The following is a 21,161-nucleotide window of genomic DNA, read 5'->3' on the forward strand; positions in this document are numbered from 1 at the left end:
ATTCATTTAGAATCCTCTAAAAATACGTAGGAAAGATGCTTTGAAAATTATGCGTGATAAGCTGCTTCACTAGTGTCCGATTCTTTGCAGCTGTATGGACTGTGGCCCTCCAGGCTCCTCTGTCCATGGGATTCTCCAGGCGAGAATACTGGAGTGGGTTGCCATGCTCTCCTCCAGGGGATCTTCCTGACCCAGGGATCTAACCCAAGTCTCTTGCATCTCCTGCATTGGTAAGTGAGTTCTTTACCACTAGTGCCACCTAAGAAGTCATTTGAAAATTATAAATGTATGCTATTATGAGACTCTAAATGACTTCACAACCCACTCCAGTATTCTTGCCTGGAAAATTCCATGGACAGAGGAGCCTGGTGGACTACAGTCCATGATGTCACAAAGAGTCAGACACGACAGCACAGGGCAGGCAGGCAAACAACCTCAAAAGATAATACGAATAACACACTGACTTATAACCCACCAAAAAGATGACATTAGCAATGGTTTTCACAAGTTGTATCAGAATCTCTTAAAGAACTTGATACATCTCTGGGCACTGTGCTCCCTGCCTCAGAATATTATACTCTCAAACATAGAACATTAAGGGAATGCATGCATGCATGTGTGGTCAGTCATGTCCAACTCTTTGTGACCCCATGGACTATAGTCTGCCAGGGTCCTCTGTCCATGGAATTTTCCAAACAAGAATACTGGAATGGTTGCCATTTCCTACTCCAAGGGATCTTTCTGACCCAGGGATCGAAGCCACATCGCTTGTGTTTCCTATGTTAGCTAGCAGATGAATTCTTTACCACTGTGCCACCTGGGTATCCCCAGGGGAACAGTGGCTTACGATAGTATTTTATATGGCACTCTAACATAGACCAAAGCAGCATTCCTGAATGGCTCTCTCCAAGTAAAACTCAGTGGTTCAGACTTTTCCTATAGTTTCCACAATTCAGAGTTAATTGCTTTCAGGTATATAGCTAAAGGGGTAGGGAAGCACAGAAAACAGTGTGGAAAAACCCAATGAGGGAAGAACATGAACCTCAAAGAAGATCTTATGGTGCAAGCCCTAACTTTGCTCAGAACTGGTCACATGGACTGAATTGAATGCAAGAGGGCTCATGCTACTCCCAGGAGCCTAATAGGCACAGTTTGGTGAACACATGGCCTTTTCTCTGCCTTATGGATTATATGAGTAAGGCTGGATAGAACAGATAAAAGCAACATCAAGTAAGTATGGAAAACTTTGATCATAATAGAATTTTAATGGATGCCCAACAATGCCTTCATAGTTAATATAGGCTGGTGCAAAGACTATTTGATCATAATGTGACTTTTAGGCAGGTTATCTTCATTTTCATCACCTGTAGTATGGTCCTTGGGAGAATGCAAACAGAGATTATTGATAAGGAATACCTGAAACCAGGGCTGGCTTTATGGGCATGTAACTTATATTGTTGCACAGAACTCTGTTCTCACAAAGCCCCCACATTCAGATTAATGCTCTGCAATTGCTGTCTTAAATTCTTAGTAATTTTGAACAAGGGGCCCTGCATTTTCATTTTGCGCTGGGCCAATATTCTAAGCACTCTGGCCATCTCCCATTATGCAGCTAGTCCTACTTGAAATTCATGTCTAATCAGAGACTAGAACTAAGTTCAATGATAAAATGAAGATACCATCTTTAAGATGAAGTTAATGCTAATCGACCTTTTAGAAGACAAGTTACAATGGCAAAGCTATGTGTATGTGTGTGTGTGTGTGTGTGTGTGTGTGTATGCACACACACATACACTGGCACATATGAAAACGTGCACAGGCAGGATGTATTTTCTCTTAGGACAAAGTTTATTGGGAGCAATTTGTTTTAATTGATATTCATTGAGCATCATTCCATTGTTTATTGTTAGCTACTCATGTGAAGAGTTGGTTGATGTCTATAGCACAAACATTTGTTTCCGATAAATGGGCGTTTCAGTTGGGTAAGTTTTAATTAAGCAACCTTTATTGGATAAGAAGTTGTTTTTGAAACTATGAGAAAATTACTATAGTTTGCTAATTCTGTTTTCCAGAATCTAAAAGCATTGACTCTTATCTACTACAACCCTGAATATGATTTTGACTACAAATGACCCAAGTATTTGGCATCAAAATAAGGAATAAGATACTTTTCCAATGTAATGTGTTAAATTTTTTTTCTACCGCATATACCTAGGCACCATTTAACTGTTCTCAAGCACATTGAGCCATTGATTCTGAAATGAATGACTTCTTTTTAAATCCTACTTCCACACCATACCTATATCGCTATTCTGGCATATCACTTTTCATAGGTATTTGTTTATTTACACATTTGCCAAAGGAGAACACTGGACTCTTATCTTTGGGAATAGAAGCTGTTGCCATTCACCTTGCTATTTATTCCCAGAGCTGAGTAGAGTTTCCAGAACTCTACTAGAGTTTCCAGGATCTAGAACATGTTTAATAAATATTTAATGAATAAACTAAGGAATAAATCATTATAACAATGTCATTTTTCTTTCAGCAAAATAAATATTTCCAAGGCTTAAAGGAAACTTCTGTTCTTAATAAAACCAATGTCAGGATGTTTTTGATTTGCAAGAACGTTTTAAACTTGCATTATGCTCTTAAGTCCATAGCAGCTATGTTCCACATTGGGATGAAAGAAAGCATATTCTTAAAAAAGTGAGATCCTAAGACATCTTAAGGGTATAAATAGCAAATACTTAGCTGTCATATTCAGGGGCTTCCCAGGTGTCTCAGTGGTAAAGAATCTGCCTGCGAATGCAGGAGATGCCAGAGACTTGTGTTTAATCCCTGAATCAGGAGAATCCCCAGAGGAGGAAATGGCAACCCACTCCAGTATTCTTGCCTGGAGAATCCAGTGAACAGAACACCCTGGTGGATTACAGTCCATGGCCTTGCAAAGAGTTGGACATGACTTAGTGACTGAGCATGCATGTCATATTCAAAAGTTCATTATTTTATTGAAGGAGATTTTTGTCCTAAAGGGTTTTCTTGAATACATTCACACAACACATGTATAAGTAAAGCATTATATATATATATAGTTTTCAAAGGATTTATATGTTGGTATAATTTGGTATTAAACTTGATGCTAATAATATAGTTTTTCCCATGGTCTTCTAGTAATGACCATGAATAGGAGTCACTATCCTTTTGTTTAAGGCTAAACCTGGTTTATTTATTGTTTTAGTTTTCTGTGATTATAACACAAAATCCATAACTTCAAAAAACAGAAATTTCTTTCCTCCTAGTTCTCAAGCGCAAAAGTCCAGGACAATATCACTGAACCAAAATCCAAAGCATATCTGCAGGGTCACACTTCATTTGCCTCTTCCAGCTTCTGTTAGCTGCTAACACTCCTTGGCTTATGGACACATCCAGCCATCAGAGCCAGCATCCTCAGATCTGTTCCGTGTCTTCACAGTGCCTTCTCTTTGTGTGTCGTATCTCCTTCCTCTCTTTTACAAGGACACTTGGATTGCATTTAGGGCCCATTCAGATAATCCAGGATAATCTCCCTGTCTCGAGATCCTTAACTTAATCAATTTGCAAAGACCCTTTCCCCAAATAGGGATTCCCTGGTGGCTCAAAGGTAAACCCTCTGCCTGCAATGTGGGAGACCCAGGTTTGATCCCTGGGTCAGGAACATACCCTGGAGAAGGAAATGGCAACCCACTCCAGTACTCTTGCCTGGAAAATTCCATGGGCTACAATCCATGGGGTCGCAGAGTCAGATACAACTGTGCAACTTCATTTTTTTCACTTTTCCCCAAATAAGGTAACACTTATGAGTTTCTATGGATTAGGATCCTCTGTCTTTGGGGGCAGTTATTCAGCTTGCCACATTTGCTCGGTTTACTCTTATATTAATGACTATGTAGTGGGATGCTGGCTGATGTAAAACGGTGTACTTTTCTCTATGCTCACTGACACAGGAATGAGGATGCTATATAGAGATTTATAAACTAAATAACACTTTAAGGAAAAATGCTGCCTAAAGAAGTAGGCTTTGGCTAGTAGGGCTCAGAGAGGGAGCTCATAACTTCATGATAATACCTCACATAATTTAAAGTAATGTTAATTGTCTCCCCCACAGCAAGGCCATTAAGCAGTTTATTGCTTCTACCTTGAGAATTTATTCTGGTATTTCTTGTGGTCCTACCTTTTCAATGGTATTTTACTTTTTACCCAGAAGGGATATAAACACTTCCTTGACAGTCCTTTCTGGTATATTTCATCTCTAAGTATAACAAGAGGAGGAAATAAATGACCAAATAGGTGCTGATAAACTCTGAAGCAATCAAAGATAAAAGGCTCCAGAAAGACATCAGGATGTGGAGTTTCATTTTGAAACACAGTTCCTAACAACTGGAGAGAATAAGTGTGTCTGCATTCCCTAGTTATGAACAGCTAAACTGTCAGTGACCTTGTCACTAACCAGGGAGGAATTTTCCGTTTCATTTTCCCTCTGTGTTGAGGTAAGACCCTCAGCACCAGGAGAAAGGAGGTTGTATTCCTTCACCACATTTATTCCTCTCCTACTATGTGTCAGATATTATACGTATGAAGCCCTGGCTCATGCCACTCCCTTCTTCCCCTCTGGTGATAGCTTTCCATGTAATTTTCAAATCTTCAGAACTTTGCCAGACTCTATGCTTGGACATTTACAATTGGACCAAGGTCACAAAAGGACAGCTTAGTTGGAAAGGGGGAAAAGGGAGGAAAAAAAATGCTAAGAAGTTACATAAATGTCCTCTAGCACATTCCCTGTTCCGAGGGCTAATGTACTGTAGCAATTCATCAGTCATTCTAATAGTCTTTTAACTTCTGTCTGAAAGCCTACTAAATGCTAACATCTTAAATGTTTAATATTCTAAAACATATTTTCATTAATCATGCAAATTATCTAGGCATCCATATTTTACAGTAACTCTCTTTGGAGATTGCAGCCTAAGGCTTTGTGTATGAGAGACCCACACTGGTGAATGATACTGTAGATAAAATATAACTTGTAGAATTTTAGAAATGAAAAGTTGCTAGTAAAGTTTCAGTAGCTATGTGTTGTCACAGTTATTAAAAAAACAAAATGATATTAATGTCAAGTACTTCTGATTAAGTAGCAAGCAACTAAACTATGCACTAGCTTCATTCTATTCTATTATTTAGTTGGTGGATGGGTATTAATGGGGCAGATTTTTTCTTTTTTTTTTTGGTGAAGTTGTTGGTCGTATCCGACTCTTTGTGATCCCATGGACTGTAGCCTACCAGGCTCCTCCATCCATGGAATTTTCCAGGCAAGAGTATTGGAGTGGGTTGCCATTTCCTTCTCCAGGGGATCTTCTTGACCCAGGGATCGAAGCCAGGTCTTCTGCATTGCAGGCAGGCGCTTTTTTCTGCATTGCAGGCAGGCGCTTTACTGTCTGAGCCACCAGGATAGGTGGTATATTGTCTTAATAGAAATGACCCCATGTTTCATCAAAAAATGGACTGTGGACTCCGTTGTTATAAAAGGATAGAATATGAGTTCTTTACAGTTGGGTTGGGCTGAACAGTACCATGAAAACCTCCATTTATATACTGCCAGTCACCCCAATTCCAAGGATTCTTAGTTGCTTGGGAAAAGGAGATGTATAGTGTTGGGCCCCCTGAAACAGATGAATTGAAATAATAAAGGCCATGAATTTTGGTGGTGTTAGTGGAAATGCTTTACCCTGAAACTGCTTGATTTCAGCAGGGATGGAGGCTGGTAGTGAAATAGAAATGACTTGTGACCATGGAAATGTAGAACCATGGAAGAGGGCTCTCTGGACTCAAGAACATGACCTAAGTAACTGGACCTGAGAGAGACGGTAGTGCATCAGTGCACTTGCCCATCTCCCAGGAGGAAACAGATGGCACGGTGACATCAGGACAGTTCAAAAAAGTCTTTATAGAGGGACTAGTTACAAATGCGTGGGCAGAGTGGAGAGTAGGGGAACCATTTGTGGCCATGCAGGTAGTGAAAGCTAACAGCTCTTGTTAAATACAGGCCTTAGGAGACGAGAGAAAGGAGCAACTGCCAGAATTTGAAGGAAAGGGAGTCATTATAAAAAGTCACCTTTGAGGGTTTATTGACCTTTAAGGGAGACGGCCAGCCCAAGGTAATCTCATGCAGAGAAGAAACACCCTGACTTCACTCCCTTCTCTGCCTTCAGTCTTCTTGATGGGACTTTCCATTCATTGAGCCAAACGGGAACCTGAAAACTCAGATTAAGAGTATGGTCCCCACAGATTAGCTTCCTTGAGTGGATACCAGGGCTTCACATATGGAGAGTGGGGGTGATACAGCGAGTCGGAAAGTCTAGTTTCAGTATGAGTACCACTTCTTTAGTAATGTGACCCAAACCATAACCTCTCTTTGAATGCTTTTCTTATGTTTATTTTCCTTAAGCATTTCTTGTATGGTTAGTTTCTTTCACAGTATCACCTGATACTACATATTTATTATCTTAACAAAATTTCTAGTAGCAGTGCTGCTTCCCCAGGACATGAGCATGAACTACCTTAGCCTCTGAGTAATCAGATATTTTAAGAAAACACATAGCTACTTGCCATCCAGACAGTTCTGAACTTTATTCTGAACATTACTTTACCATTTTGTATGACATTGTGCTTCTAAATATCTGTTGTCTGTACCACTAAAGGAACTCCAAGGTCTTAACTTTTTTAGATTGTTGGCCTTCTCTCTTTTTCTTTTTTTCCCAGAGGTTTGGAAGGGCTTTACTGGGGCTACTCTGAGCCCCTCACAGTGTTCCAGGAACCATTGGTCCTGCTGTTGCCTTTGCTCTTTGGGTATTTGGGAAGGGAGGCAGGAGCACCATCCTTCCCGGGAGAAAGAAGGCCCTTTTTGGGGACTGGATGAGGGGTGGGAAAAGTAGAAAATTCATCAGGAGCAGAGTCTGGTGGGGCCCGGGAGTGGCCAGGGCTTCCTCTGGGAGAATGGAGGTCATGGAGTGTTGGCTTCATGAGAGAGAAGGTGGCAGGAGGAGGGCCTAGAGTCAGGAAGAGCAGATAGGTGATGCTTTGGGCCCTAAATGTGTGCACCAGTCAGGATGCGAGGGCCATGACCAGGTGTGGCCAGAGAGTGTGCCTGTGGATGCAGAGAAGGCTGAGCTGATGAGGGGAGCCCAGCCAGTCCAGGGGGCCAGCAGCCCCGTGGCCAGTGCAAGGCAAGCTAGCTTCTGGCCACATCCCAGGTGTACCCACCATACTTGGGCATGGCAGGGAGAGCTCAGGGTGACGCCCAGGCCCAGGTTCAGGGAGACAAAGGGCTGGCTGTCCAAGTGTACCCACTTGGGCCGTTTACGCCACTTAGAGGCTAGATTGATGGACCAAGAAAGATCCAGGCCCAGTGTAAAGAGAGTCCAATAGACATGGCTGGCACCCAGCAAGAAGGCCAGTGAGGACAACCCATAGGAGCTTAGCTTCCACTCTGTGGGCACCCAGGGGGCATCAGCCAGCCCAGGACAGCACCAGTTATTAGGCCAGTCAAGTCCTAGTGAGGGAAATAGGCTAAGAGGAAGACCCAGGGCAAGCCGATGGCCAACAAGGAAGGTCAATAAGCCAAGCTAGGTATCACCCTCACCCAGTGACTGTGGATCCAAGTGGCCAGCTGAGAAGAGACAGCCATCATTATGGGCCAGAGGGCTGTTCCCACAGGAACAGTGTGGGAAGGGCTGCCTGGACCAGTTTCATAAGAGGGGAACAGGTGAATAGCTGTAGTGCCCAGACTCATGGACCCACCAAAAGGGCCTGTCTCCAAAAAGAAACCACTCGAAGAGGAGGTTGAGTCACTCAGTGAAGAGGCTGATCCATCCCACCATGATGCCCACCTGGAGAGAGGAATAGTAGGCCATGGGATGGAGAACAGAAAGAGGCTCTTGGAGTGGCCCAGAAAGGTGATCCAGAGCCACACGTTCTCCAACCAGGACAGCTGGTTCGCAGCACCTCAGCTATCATGATCCCTGTGCCTGGCATGGACACCACGGCCACCAAAGAGCTGGCCTGGCCAGGATTGGCCAGGATTTGGTCTGAGGTGGTGCATCCCTCCTTTGCTGCTGTGAAGATGGGTAGGTAATATCCAGGGCAAGATTCCTTCCAGACCAGACCTTTCTCCTCCGGTGCTGCTACCCTCCAAAGACATTTCGAGATCTCCTGGACAGAAGGCTAGAGCCAGGCATACCCGGCAGGTGCTGAAGTGGGACCCTAAGTTTGCACATACAACTGGTTAATTGGTCCATGCCTTCCTCCCTCCAGCTCAAGACTCTCATGCTTGAGTTCATTCACTATTGATTTGGAAGCTGACAGATTTGGAAGCCTCTTAATTTTGAGGGGTTGTCCCTGAAGTCTTGAGAGTTCTTATATATAGCACAGAATAGTCACACTTCCTCCCAGTTCTCAGCTTGCTTGCTTTGCCCCTCTCCTTTCCATAGTTTGCTTCTAATTACATTTCTCTAGTAAAATACTTAACCATTTCTTCCTTAATCATGGATTCTAAGGTGCAATAAAAATCCAAAGGGAAATATATATGTTGTTATACAGAAAGACAGATATTTTTTTCCCCTCAGAGCATTTTCAGTGATTTCTGCAGGAATGAATGAGTAAAGGTTTCAAGAATGAATAGTGGCAGAAAAGCAACTTACTATTGTATACAAGTCTCTGCAGCCCCTGGGTACCAGTACTTCTGTGTCTCCTTTTGTTGAGTTCTCTATTTTTTTTATGAATATGCATATTGGGGAAAAAACTTCCATCTGCTCCCTTTTAGCTGATTCTATCACTTTTTTGAGCTGTGCATCATTATGAAGCTTCAGAGAAAAATGATCATTTACATTACATATGGATGTAAAGTAGAGAAGGAGTTGATGAATTGCAAACAAGTATAATTTATATGAACAAATTGTGCCGGAAGTGATTTCACCCCATTTTACTCTGCAAATGGAATAATTCTTGCCCATCATTTGGCCAAGTGCCCACGAACTTGGAGAAGAAAACCGTCCTGATGGCCTGTGCAGCAGGATTTCACCTCTCCCCATGAAGAAACAGGGACTTTTCCTGGTGGCTCAGACAGTAAGGAATCCACCTGCAATGCAGGAGACCCGGGTTTGATCCCTGGGTTGGGAAGATGCCCTGGAGAAGGAAACGGCAACCCACTCCAGTACTCTTGCCTGGAGAATTCCATGGACAGAGGAGCATGGCAGGCTACAGTTCATGGGGTCGAGAAGAGTCAGACATGACTGAGCAGCTAGCACTATATGAAGAAACAGTGCTTTGCTCTAGGGCTCACCAGAGACTCCAGACGTCAAAAGAAATCTCTGAACATTCTAATGTTATTCTTTGTAGGTTCTCCTGTTATGGTTTCTTAATTTATAATATCATGTGGGCACATTGCTATACTGTGTATGTGAGAAATTTGCGTGATGGAGTAAGAAATGTGAAGTAATGAAAATATTTTCCCGGTAGGCTCTCCCTCTGCACTTTGTTTCCCAGGGTAGATTATTTGCCTAAATGTCCAGGCAGCACTAGTGGTAAAGAGCCTGCCTGCCAATGCAGGAGACATAAGAGCTGTGGATTCCATCCCTGGGTTGGGAAGATTCCCTGGAGGAGGGTATGGCAACTCACTCCAGCATCCTTGCCTGGAGAAATCCCATAGACAGAGGAGTCTGGCAGGCTACAGTCCATGGGGTCACAAAGAGTCAGATACACCTGAAGGAACTTAGCACACACGCAAGCACCATAAAAATTTAAAAACATATGCCTTATTTTCAGCACGTCTTTCTACAAGGGATTTTCTGTTGGCTGTATCACACTCAGCGGTGACCCTATGCTGTATACACCAAGGCCTGAGGTGCAGCCATAATCCCAAATCTTTTATTTATTTAATATAGGCATTCATTTCTATATTTAGTCATTTATCCTTAAGTGATTATTCCTATCATGTGCCAAGAGTGAAGAATCAGAGCTAAATGCAATGAAACCTCTTCCTAAACTAACAGGAGTAAACAAAGACGTAGTCTGTCATGACAGAATGGTCTTTGGCTGTGAAGGTCTGTTAAATCAGCTGACTCTCTCCTTGATACTGGAGAACACAGTTGTCTTAGCCCTCAGGCATTTGTGTCTGAAGAATTTCAGATCACTACAGGACCAGGCCAGTGTTACAGTAGCATGTACACTGCTTTGATTTTATGTTCAGGCATCAGTTTTTACGCACATACTGCATGCCTTGTGCTGAGTGTTTTGAACAGATTATCTTACTTAATCGACAAAATGCTATGGAATATTAGTACAACAATTATGTATATTTTGCAATGGGAAGAAAACGAAGCTCAGAGGATAAGTGACCTGCCCAAAGTCACACAGTCCTCAAACCAGGATCTCCAGCTGATGTGTTGAGGTCAACACAGTGTGTGATGAGAATCATTCCATGTTAAGATAGGAGGTAGCATAAAGTGAAGGTTACTTCTATCTTACTTCCATAGCCACAAAACCTGGTCAGATTTAGAAACTGCTGTTCTTTTGCCTATATTTAGTCCCTATTCATTTTGCTTTCAACCTTTACATAATTTTAGCATGACTTACCACTTTATGAAGGAGTACTTGAAGTCTGCCTGCTGATTAGTTATACAATTTTATCGGCGGTGGCGGGGTGGGTGGGGATGGAAGTGCATGTGTGGGGTGATGGAGTATCTAAAATTTCATCATATTATTTTCTCAGAACTTATGCTTGTAACGGAAGTTTCTCAACATGAAATGTCATCAGTTTGGCCTCACTCAGGAAGTTGCAAGGCACTTGACTAACCTCAGTGAGTTGGACGTTATCAAAACCTGAAAATCTTTAGCTGCCTGGCATTTTAGAACTTTCAAAAGTTATCTTCTTTTTTAATGAATTATTTTCTTAGTTTAGTTGATTTAAAAAATTATGACAAAATACTTCAAGGTGAAGGTATATTCCTGTTTATGTAAGCAATAGAATGTGTGTGTGTGTGTGTGTGTGTGTGTGTGTGTGTGTGTGTTGGGGGTGGAGTGGGGGAAACCAGGATTTAAATCATCTAATTTTTGCTCTTTTCAAAATAATATTGTAAAGATTTTATCCATTTATCTGAAATAAAATTTCTCTGACCATGCATTCTGTCAAAACAAACTTGAGTCTGAAAACATAGGCTCTCCCTGGGACCGGAATAATCATTGAATTCCAGAACATGAAAAAGTTTTACAGCCTTTCTATGCTGAAAGATTCAGCTGGTTCCAGTGGAGAGGCTATGGTGAGATGGTGGTGTGTTTAGTCATGTCCGACTCTTTTGCAACCCCATGGACTGTAGCCCGCCTGGCTCCTCTGTCCATGGAATTTTCCAGCCAAGATACTCAAACAGATTGCCATTTCCTCCTCCAGGGGATCTTCCCTATCCAGGGAATGAACCCATGTCTCCTGCATCTCCTGCAATGGCAGGCAGATTCTTTACCACTGTGCCACCTGGGAAGCTCATAGATTGAATAGATTGATTTAAATATAGATATGGAATGTGTATGGGAATGATAATTATATTTAATGCACTCCAGCAAACAACTCCTAAATGCCCACTCTGTACCTGGTTTCATACCAGCAATGAAAAAGACTAAACAAAATAATCTCTGTCACAAGATCACTGTGTCATGGGAGGGCAAATGTCATAATAAATAAAGTATAATATGATAAGTGTTTTAACCAACAGAGATACAAATTGCTATGGAAATACAAAGAGAACACCAAAGAGAATCATGGGAGGCTTCACAGAATAAGTGATTTTTGGTGTCTCAAGGCAGAAAACAGAGGGAGGCTTCTGCATATAGAAAATAGCAGGAGCCACTCCAGAAAATTAGATAATGTAAGAAAAGTAAAAAAGGAAATAGTGAATTCAGGACACTGCAAGTGTATCGCTTTGGCTGGAGAGTGTAGAGTGAGAGATGGGAGAGGAAAGATATGACTTATAGGGTAGGTTAAAAATTGTTGGGGAGGATTTTATATATCCCAGAATGTTTAAATACTATACTAGAGACAATGAAAAGCCATCAAACGTTTTTAAGCTGAAAGTATGTGATTTAATTTTTGTGTTAAATCACATACTGAATTGTGCCTCCCCCACCCCCTCAAATTCATATGTTGAAGCTCTAAACCCCATCATATGGTATTTGAAGATGGGGTCTTTGGGAGATAGGTTTAGATTAGGTCATGAGGATGAGGACATCATGATGGGATAATGAGGGCCAGCTGTCTCCCTCTGCCTTGTGAGAATACAAGAAGAAGATAGTTATCTATCTGCAATCCAGGAAGAGATATCTCAGCAGAACTCAACATGCTGGCAACTTGATCTTGGATTTCTAGCTTCCCAAACTGTGAGAAATGTTTCTATTGTTTAAGTCACCCAGTCTGTGGTTTTGTTAGGGCAGTCTGACCTGATACATACAATTATTCGGGAAGCTGGCAAAAACAGATGTGGAGTTCAGGAAAGAGACTGAGGTAAGGTAAGTGATTTGGGAATCATATATATATGTTTTATAAGTGTATATACTGATGATAAAACCTTATCTGGTAGAAATTTTTTTGTCTGAAGTTCTAAGGTGAAATATACTTTAACAACAGTCTGGAGATTACCAAATGCATACAGTTTTTTATTATTAAAATTAGGGTATTTCAAAATTAAGAATATTTACACTTAAAAATGAAAAATCTGTACAATTATTAAAATTAGTTTTACTAAGTCAGGATTGACAATATGTTTTTATCTATACTTTCATACAGAAAACAGTGACAAAATCAACAAAAAATAATTACTAAAACTCCACTGTGGATTAGGATAAAATGTCTCCAATACTCACACTTTCCCAGTAATTATAAAAATGAGTATAAATGCTGCTTGGACAATTAAACAGACACACTCTGTTACTATTTACTCAACAACACACACAAATTCAAAACAGGCATGTATAAAAAAAGGGGGAGTCTTTTTGCAGAATCACTTTTGCACTTATAAAATAAAGCTAAATAAACATACTCCAAACCTACATTATCCTTCTTCTGATACAGGGAGGTGAAATATTAACATTTTAGCATTTAAAGAAATAAATATACATATTATTCACAACAACTGGGAATATTAGAGATACAGATTTTTATTTACAATCATTCCCATTAAAACATTTTAACTTCAGGTAGTATCTGCAAATACTTTTCCTCTCCTATTTGGTTTTTTAGCTCAGGAAGAGTTAAAATAGAACACATCTGTAGATACAGAGTTGATAATGTATATTCAGTCACTTGGCTCTCTGATAGTAATCTTCTGTACCATGTCAGACAGGTTTTCAGACTCCAGGTCTTCTTTACCATTATCTGAATTTTCTGATGAGATGTAACAACCAGAGTCCCTTGGGCAGTCATCTAACTGTGACTTATTTAAGATGTCTGGGCTTAAGGATAGGGGCGTGGATTCACTTTCTGGCTCTTGAATAGCTGTAAATGGAAAAGAGAGAACTGGTTAGGCAAAGTCAAGAAAAGTTTTGTTCATGTATTCACTCATCTTCAAGTTATTTTAACTGTTTCAACTTCATTACAGTGGAAACTTCTGTAAGTAAATGATGTATTTGTTCATCATAAATGAGATGTTTGCTCTCAAATATTCGAGCCACTATTTCCTTAGAAGATAAATTTTGCCCTTTGTTGCTCACTTGGAGTTTCATGGAATTCATGTGAACTGCTTACAGAAGCAAAGATCAATATGGACTCTCCTTTTACATTGATGAAAAGTTGCCAAAGAAAGCAGATTGTAGCCACAGTGTGACTGGTGCCTTGTCCAAATACTCCTTAAAGTAACATTAGAAGAAGTCATTTGTAGTTTAAATGTACAATCCTAGTCAATAGTCATTTTTGCGAGCAATTCGAGAATCATGATAATGTTGATTAATGAATAAAAGATCAATGTGAGCAGCAACATAAAATAGAATTTCAATAACTTGGAATTTAACTAATAGTTTCCATGTTTGGAAAGCATAGAATTTTCCTATGTTTGAATTCATCAGAAAAGTAGACATAAAATCAGACATTGCTTTTATCTTTTGGCTGTGCCCCATGGCTTATGGGGTCTTAGTTCCCCAACCAGGGATTGAACCCAGGGTGTAGCAGTGAAAAGGACTGAATCTAACCACTGGACTTCCAGGGAATTTGGCAGGTTGCTTTTAGATAGTATAACATTGTATCTATTGAATCCACCTTTTGTAGTTTGCTACATCTTTGTTTACATTTCTGAATAACAATTATACACATTCAGGTTGGTAATTCTGTGTCATCAAACCAGTATTCTTAAAAAACAGGCATTGCCATTTTAGGTAAAAAATAATATTAGAGGTGTAATGAAAGATATTTCTAAAGAAACTAAGGAGCTCTATAGTTTTACTCTTCTCAAGAATTTTTGTCATCAGTGTTCTCTTTGTCAATGTGAAGTTTCTTTCTTTCCTGAGGAGAGGAGATGGATCTTAAGCTGCTGTCTCTCAGCTATATGAGCATAGCTTGCTATTTCCCCTTCTAAACCTGGGACTGCTCTACTTTGGACATTGGAATAGCCCTACATTGGAAGAACATACATTTCAGGGATGTTTAAGATCTCTGCCTTCAGAGGTTATGCACTTCATCTCATTCCAGTGAGAAGAAAGTAGATCCAAACTTTGGAAGAAGGAAATTGTGTACTGGTGTAATTTTCCTCAATAGACTCAAATAATTTATCTTTTGGAAATCCACACTTTATCTTGTCTACATGTCTCCTGCTTTTAAATGCATTATATAGGCTTCTGATAAATTGTCAACATTAGTTTATGGTCCACTGAATACCTAATTGTTATCAACCTCTATTACAAGAGAGAATTGAGCCTCGCATCCTTGTATCTAATTAATTAAGTTTTTCTCAATGTATCTACAATGGTACTAGTTATGCCCCTTTCATGGAAGAACTGAGCAAAGAGTCACTTAAATTATTTCCACATTTTTTGCTTTTATATGGGAAACATAAGTTGAGAAAAGTTGGAAAAAATGATAAAAATAATTTCTTAGTCTACTCATTTTCAAAATGAGTCATAACAGTTCTTTTAACCTTTTTTTCAAAGTTTTTATTCACCACAATGAAACCACATTTATGCTAGTCTTCTGAATCTTCTCCACATTTGCCACAACTTTATTTAACTGTGGGCTCAAGTATCAGAAATTTAAGTCTAGTGAAGTTATAATTAGTTCTTGGTATAAGGAGCTTCAACTTAATGTGAACCTTTTGTGATTATTGTTTTAAAATGTTGGCTATTGTGAAGCATTTTGTCTTTATTAGTTATAAGCCTTTTAGCTTTAAGGGAATCTACTTAATCTTGACTAGTCTTGATGAGTATCAGTCATCCACTGTGGTTCCAAGCCCTTCTTTTGTGAAAAGGCAGCACTGAAATGGGACCTCAGTCTTTAAGGAAAAACCTTCTCCTCTTCCTTTGTTTTTCTGTCTTATTGCCACTGAAATGAAAGAGATGGCTCTGTGTTCCATTATCCAAGTGTTTCTGGAAAAAGACCAGAGGAATTAACCTTTTTGCAGTGCTTCCTGCCGCATCAGCAGTGATCACCATATTCAGAGTGTGATCCTCTTTGTCAGAATGGCGGTGGGGATAAGATCATATTTCCCCAGATATATCTGGGCTTATTACCTCAACACAAAATTGAAAGAACTGAGATCCCTTCCTCAGACTGCCATCCTAAAAGCGACTTAGCATAATTACTACTTCCAACACTGTGTTCTGTTTAGGTTGATTACTGATTGTGGGACTCTTCAAGATATAAAACTTAGGCTTAAAGAACTCTGAATTCTAAAATTAGCTCTTTTCCTTTCCAAAAAATAAGTACTTAGGTTGTTATTTCATTCTCTGAAAGTTCTATATGTTCACCTCAAAGGGTAACAAAGTAAAGAAACAATAAATCTAACTTTAAACAGAGAATATGCCATTTTTAATATTAGTAATAAAATGTATCTGTTTTTATTTCCACCTGAGAAATGCTGTATCACATTCTCCATATTTTAGGAATGGTTCATTTTAAATACAGGTTATTTATTGTAGAAACCTTTCATCTGCAATTTTTATGGAAAAAGGAAATAGTTTCTCAGTATGAAAGTTATGCAGCACAGTAATTTACAGAACAGTAGTAATTTGCTAAATGATTTCCTAGTGAAATGAAAACATGACTATGCCTCCTCAAAAGCTTCCCACCAGGCTTGCAACAATGTCAGGCAGGTGATCAGCTGGAACTCCTCAACTGTAACTATAAAAAGAAAAGGCAGGTCATAAAGTTATATAATGGAAAGGAAAGCTATCTAGCATTCAGTTTTTGTATTTGGAGGGTCAAGATTTTCCTCTTTTTTTGTTGTTGTTGTTGTTGTTTATTTACTTATTTATTTATTTCATCTTGACACTAATGACTTAAGGATTGGCATAAATCTAGGTCTTATGCTATGGGTAGTTTTTCCAGCAGAGGAAATGAATTCACTCTAGTATATTCACATGTTCTTTCTAAGTCATTTAGTCTCTTCATGTGGTCATGAAGCAGAGTAAAGCTAACTGACCTACCTAGAAATTGAAACTATATCCTTCATCAGTTTTGTCCCGTGGTCCAATCATCTGAGCTAACCAGGTAAGTAACACATTGGAATAAGAATCAGTTTGACTATAAAATTACAGACTTTCCTTAGGATATCCAAGTGCATCTTTTTGTACAAAAACATTTCTGATAATACATGAAGTTAAAGAATTAGCGTATATAACTTTTCTATTTTTAAAGTTATGTAAAAACATGGGCATCATATAATTCAGACGTGAAAGTGTTAGAACTAATTAGAGTTCTATATTTCTGAGATTGTTTACAATGTTTTGTATTTTATTTTAATAAAGAACAAAACATTATAATGTTACCATTTTTTTAATAAAGCCCCTGAATGGTTTGCAAATATCCCCAAAGCTGTACATTTGAAAATCTGAGTATACTGAAGAATTAGTAAGTAATCTGAAAAAGGGTATATCTTATTGCTACCAGCTAACATCAGGCATAAAGGAGTACAGAAAGCAGCTCCAAACAGTTCTGCACTCTATGTAGTAAAAATAAAATGATCATTTTAAGACAAATTATTTAGAAGATATTTTTTCATAAAGAACTGATTTGAATAACAAAATATTTCATTTCTTACCAAAATTTTTATGGAATTGTATAAAGCCCATGGTTCAACATAAGTCTGATCAATGGAGATAAAAAGTGACATGGTGATTAGAATATAAGACAGCTAATATAATTATTCATAAAATAATTATATTGAGTTGTGACATTTAATTAAGTACAGGCAATCTCAATTATACTAAAACTGAAGAAAGCTTTAAGGAAATCAAACTAGGTCCTAATTCTGGGAAAAAGTTATCATGTCTGAAGAGAAAATTCTGTCCTATATTCACATATTAGAAAGTTGAAGATTTAATAAAAAATGTAAACTACTAGTTTTTGCTTGACTTTCCCAGTTTTCTTTACTCAAATATTCCAGATTTTGACTTTATTATCTTGTTTGCCTTAAGTATGAAGCTTGTCCTTTATATCATGTACTATCAAGTAATGCAATCCAGAGGGCATAGGAAAATAGCTGATCAATGAAAGTGCTTAATAAACATATATTTAATAAAAAGAATGCAATATTTAGGTTAATTAAAGGAAATACGAACTAAAGAAAATCAAGTAAGAAATTTTGTTGAAATTCAAATGAAGACACCTCTTGGGTCTTTGTATTATCCTCCTCTTTTTTCTCTAGTCTGGTACCATCTTCAGCGAGGAAAAACAAGGCTTATGCACCTTTGTTATTTAGTCACTAAGTTGTGTCGGACACTTTTGTGACACCATGGTCCCTAGCCCACAAAACTCCTGTGTCCCTGGGATTCCCCAGGCAAGAATAGTGGAGTGCGTAGACATTCCCTTCTCCAGGGGGTCTTCCCGACCCAGGGGTTAAACCGAGGTCTCCTATACTGCAGGCAGATTCTTTACTGTCTGAACCACAAGGGAAGCATTTTAAGATGGCTCAAAATCTCAGCCTCATTTGTCCCTCCATATCAGCTCCTCAAACCTAGACTCAAGCATTCTCCAGATCACTCTGGCTATATTTATTTGGCCAGAGATAGCATTGTCCATGGAGGGAAACTTTCGCTAGACAATATGGCATAGCCTACTTGTTTCTGATTTCATCTTAAGCATGTCCTTAAATTACCTGAACATTTTAATTTTCTATTTAGTGAATATCTGGTATTTATTTTAATTGAATACTAGTCCACCTTTTGAAAAAAACAACAAGAACAAAGTGAATACAAGAATCTCTTCATGGGAAACCAACCAGTTACTGTTTTCCTGAGGCCATGAGAAACTATGGAGTTGAAATGACTGTCCCTCTGTTTGCTAACCCCTCTTTGCATTCAAGCATCATGTCTCCTCTCTAATGAGCTGTGTTCTGGAGAGTACGCCTTTTCACTTACACTCACAACAGCTGCTCACTGTGCTGTCTCCTTCAGAGGCACAGAGTCACACTCACTTGAGATCTAATTGCTCCACACCATTGGGGACCTCACATCAGGCTACCACTTCCTCACGCACACATTCCCATGAAAGGCCTTGGTCCCAGAAGTATTTACCCTTGGTTGAATTGTTGTCCTAGTAGACTATTTTGATGATGACCAAGTAATATAAAAAACTATTCATACTGCTTCACTGGGGGCCTTGGGAAATCAATATCACATTTCTTAACAGTTAATTTAATCCTGTGTACTTGACATGGTGAAATGATGACTTAATTTCATTATTTTAAAATGTATTATATTTGGCAAAACAGGATTATGTTACATATTACTAATCTACAATTTGCTTTTACCATTTACTATGTTTCGGGCATCATTTCATGTCAGCCTGTATTTCATTCTCCTGATATCTTTATCCTGCTTTATTGTTTGCCTATATCTTTATTTATAACAAATTAATTACTAATAGAAGTTCACATTAGTTTTAGTTTTGAACTAAAACTCCTAGTAGTTTAACTAGTATTTTTATGCATTGTAGAAGTTAGTCAAATTCCTAAAACTTGGAATTTCTGGATTCAAAAGTATACCTATTTTAAACTTTGATAGTTTTTTATATTTCTAGAAATCTCCTCACACATTTTCACATGTACCTGCATACATGGCTGATGTATGCATGAAATGAATCTTAACAACACTTTCCAACAGCCAGCTGATTGTTGCAAAAACTTTTATGTGTAAAGTGGGATTTCAGGGGACTTTAAACTTTATAACCTGAAAAAAAAAGTTTTGCTTACTATTTGCAGTTCTTTTCATCCTCTCATTCAACATGTATGCATTCCACAAGCATTTGTTAACTATGAATTCAATGCCAATATGGCGCTAGGGGCTTTGGGAAGGCACACGGTGACAGAAGATTGTGTCTTGTTTGACCAGGGTAATCACTACAAAGCCATGCCTAGCACACAATCACAGTGCAATATAAAGACAAGTACAAGAATGCCCTACATGTCCAGATGTTACAAGTTCTCTAAATGACTGAGGTGAAAATTCTATGAACTGTTTTCTCTGGAGATGGTTCTCTGAAGCATAATGTTTTTATTTCATTTTTTTGTTCTTTGTATTATATGGAATAGAGCATCTATCATAATTTAAACTTTAGGGGATAAAACTAAAAAAAATTTGAAGAAACATTATATGAAGCAAAATGGCTATGACTAGAAATAGATATTAAATGCGTATTTATAAATACATAAAAGTAAAATGCCCATGTGCCTCCTCTACTCTGCGGAGATAGTCAGCTATATTTTCTTAAAAGCTGCATGTTTCTTGACTCTCAATCCAAATCATATGGCAAGTGGGTTGGAAACAACAGGCACGCATGTCAGGGGCTAAGGCGCCAGGCGACCCTGGCACGCTGTCAGGCCAACTGCTGGGCTGCTGCTTGGCATCACTACAAACCTCTCCTGCTGGCAGCTCATGTTCCAGGCTCCCGGCTGGGCTGTGCCATTTGCCCTGCATCGTTGTGGGCAGGTAGGCAGGCAGGAAGGCACAAGTGGGGATAGTTGAGCAATGTGGGGCTGCTGTGACCACAGCTGGTGCCAAGAGCCTGGCACACAACCCACCCTTCCCCCTTCCTCCTCACGAGCACTGCAAACAAAGGGTGTGGGTAATAACCCCAATACGTTATATGCATGCTCCAATAGAGTTTGCTCATTCTGTTACGAGGTTGCTTTTTGTTTTCAATTTAAGCTTTAATTATCCCTGGGCTATAGGGAGAACCAGGTATTTCCATCACCCATTTTCCCCAAGGAGGATTGTACACATTCTCACAGGCACACTTTTAAGACACATCAAAGTGCATCTCAGAGTAGGAAAAGAGAAATGAGTTCAGAATAAAAAGGAAATATTTACTATAAATAGCAGCTATCTTATTAAAGAGGCATTTCTCAGCAAGGCAAAGGGGTCTTGAAGGTTGTGTTTATGGAAAAACACACACACAGACATTCTCTATTCTCTTTTTTCCTTGCTGGGAATATTTATTCAAAGTAAACAAACCATTTTAAAATTCAGATGATAAACAGAGAAACTCTAAAGTGCAGAAAATAAACAGATTCCACTCATTTGCTTCTTCAAGAGCCAAGTAGTTTACCCTAATTTTTTTTTTTCCTTCTAACCTGATCTAGATTCCCAGCTGAAGGAGCCCGTAGCCTGATTCTGCTCAGTTCTAATGTGTTGTGAGAAGAAATTCAGAATATCTCTGTGCTAGTCTTGCTTGGAATTGTAGAACCCAAAGTTGCTCTTTGCCTCTAGAGATCATACATCCATCATACATACATACACACATACATCATACATACACACATACATATATACATACATACATACACACATGAGTCCTAACACCGCTCTCCAGCCCTATTGTTGGAGAAGTGTCTTTAGCTCCTGTCAAGCAATGACCTAAAAAAGTTTAATCTGGTTAACAATTTCAA

At 39.1% G+C, this 21,161-nt stretch overlaps 1 protein-coding gene, 1 long non-coding RNA gene and 1 pseudogene across 7 annotated transcripts in view; 1 reads left to right on the forward strand and 2 right to left on the reverse strand.

Moving 5' to 3' along the window:
• Positions 1-21,161, forward strand: part of LOC110144677 (uncharacterized) — a 111,159-nt gene that overhangs the window by 85,972 nt on the left and 4,026 nt on the right. Inside the window, exon 4 of one of the 4 annotated variants that reach the window (XR_011483480.1) lies at positions 10,799-10,886. The exons of the other annotated variants lie outside the window; for them this stretch is intronic. This is a non-coding gene — a long non-coding RNA (uncharacterized lncRNA). The remainder of the gene's footprint in view (positions 1-10,798; positions 10,887-21,161) is intronic. 4 annotated transcript variants of the gene reach the window in all.
• LOC110141939 (glucose-6-phosphatase 3 pseudogene) lies at positions 7,135-8,064 on the reverse strand (annotated as a pseudogene).
• The window catches only part of LOC110141936 (SAM domain-containing protein SAMSN-1), a 93,427-nt gene continuing 84,974 nt past the window's right edge, over positions 12,709-21,161 (reverse strand). For all 3 annotated transcript variants that reach the window (XM_020900964.2, XM_020900963.2, XM_020900962.2), the window contains exon 8: positions 12,709-13,567. In XM_020900964.2, the coding sequence (XP_020756623.2) occupies positions 13,368-13,567 (200 nt within the window). In that variant the 3' untranslated portion in view covers positions 12,709-13,367. The remainder of the gene's footprint in view (positions 13,568-21,161) is intronic.

Source organism: Odocoileus virginianus, chromosome 25 (genome assembly GCF_023699985.2).
Source record: "Odocoileus virginianus isolate 20LAN1187 ecotype Illinois chromosome 25, Ovbor_1.2, whole genome shotgun sequence".
NCBI classification, from domain to species: domain Eukaryota; kingdom Metazoa; phylum Chordata; class Mammalia; order Artiodactyla; family Cervidae; genus Odocoileus; species Odocoileus virginianus.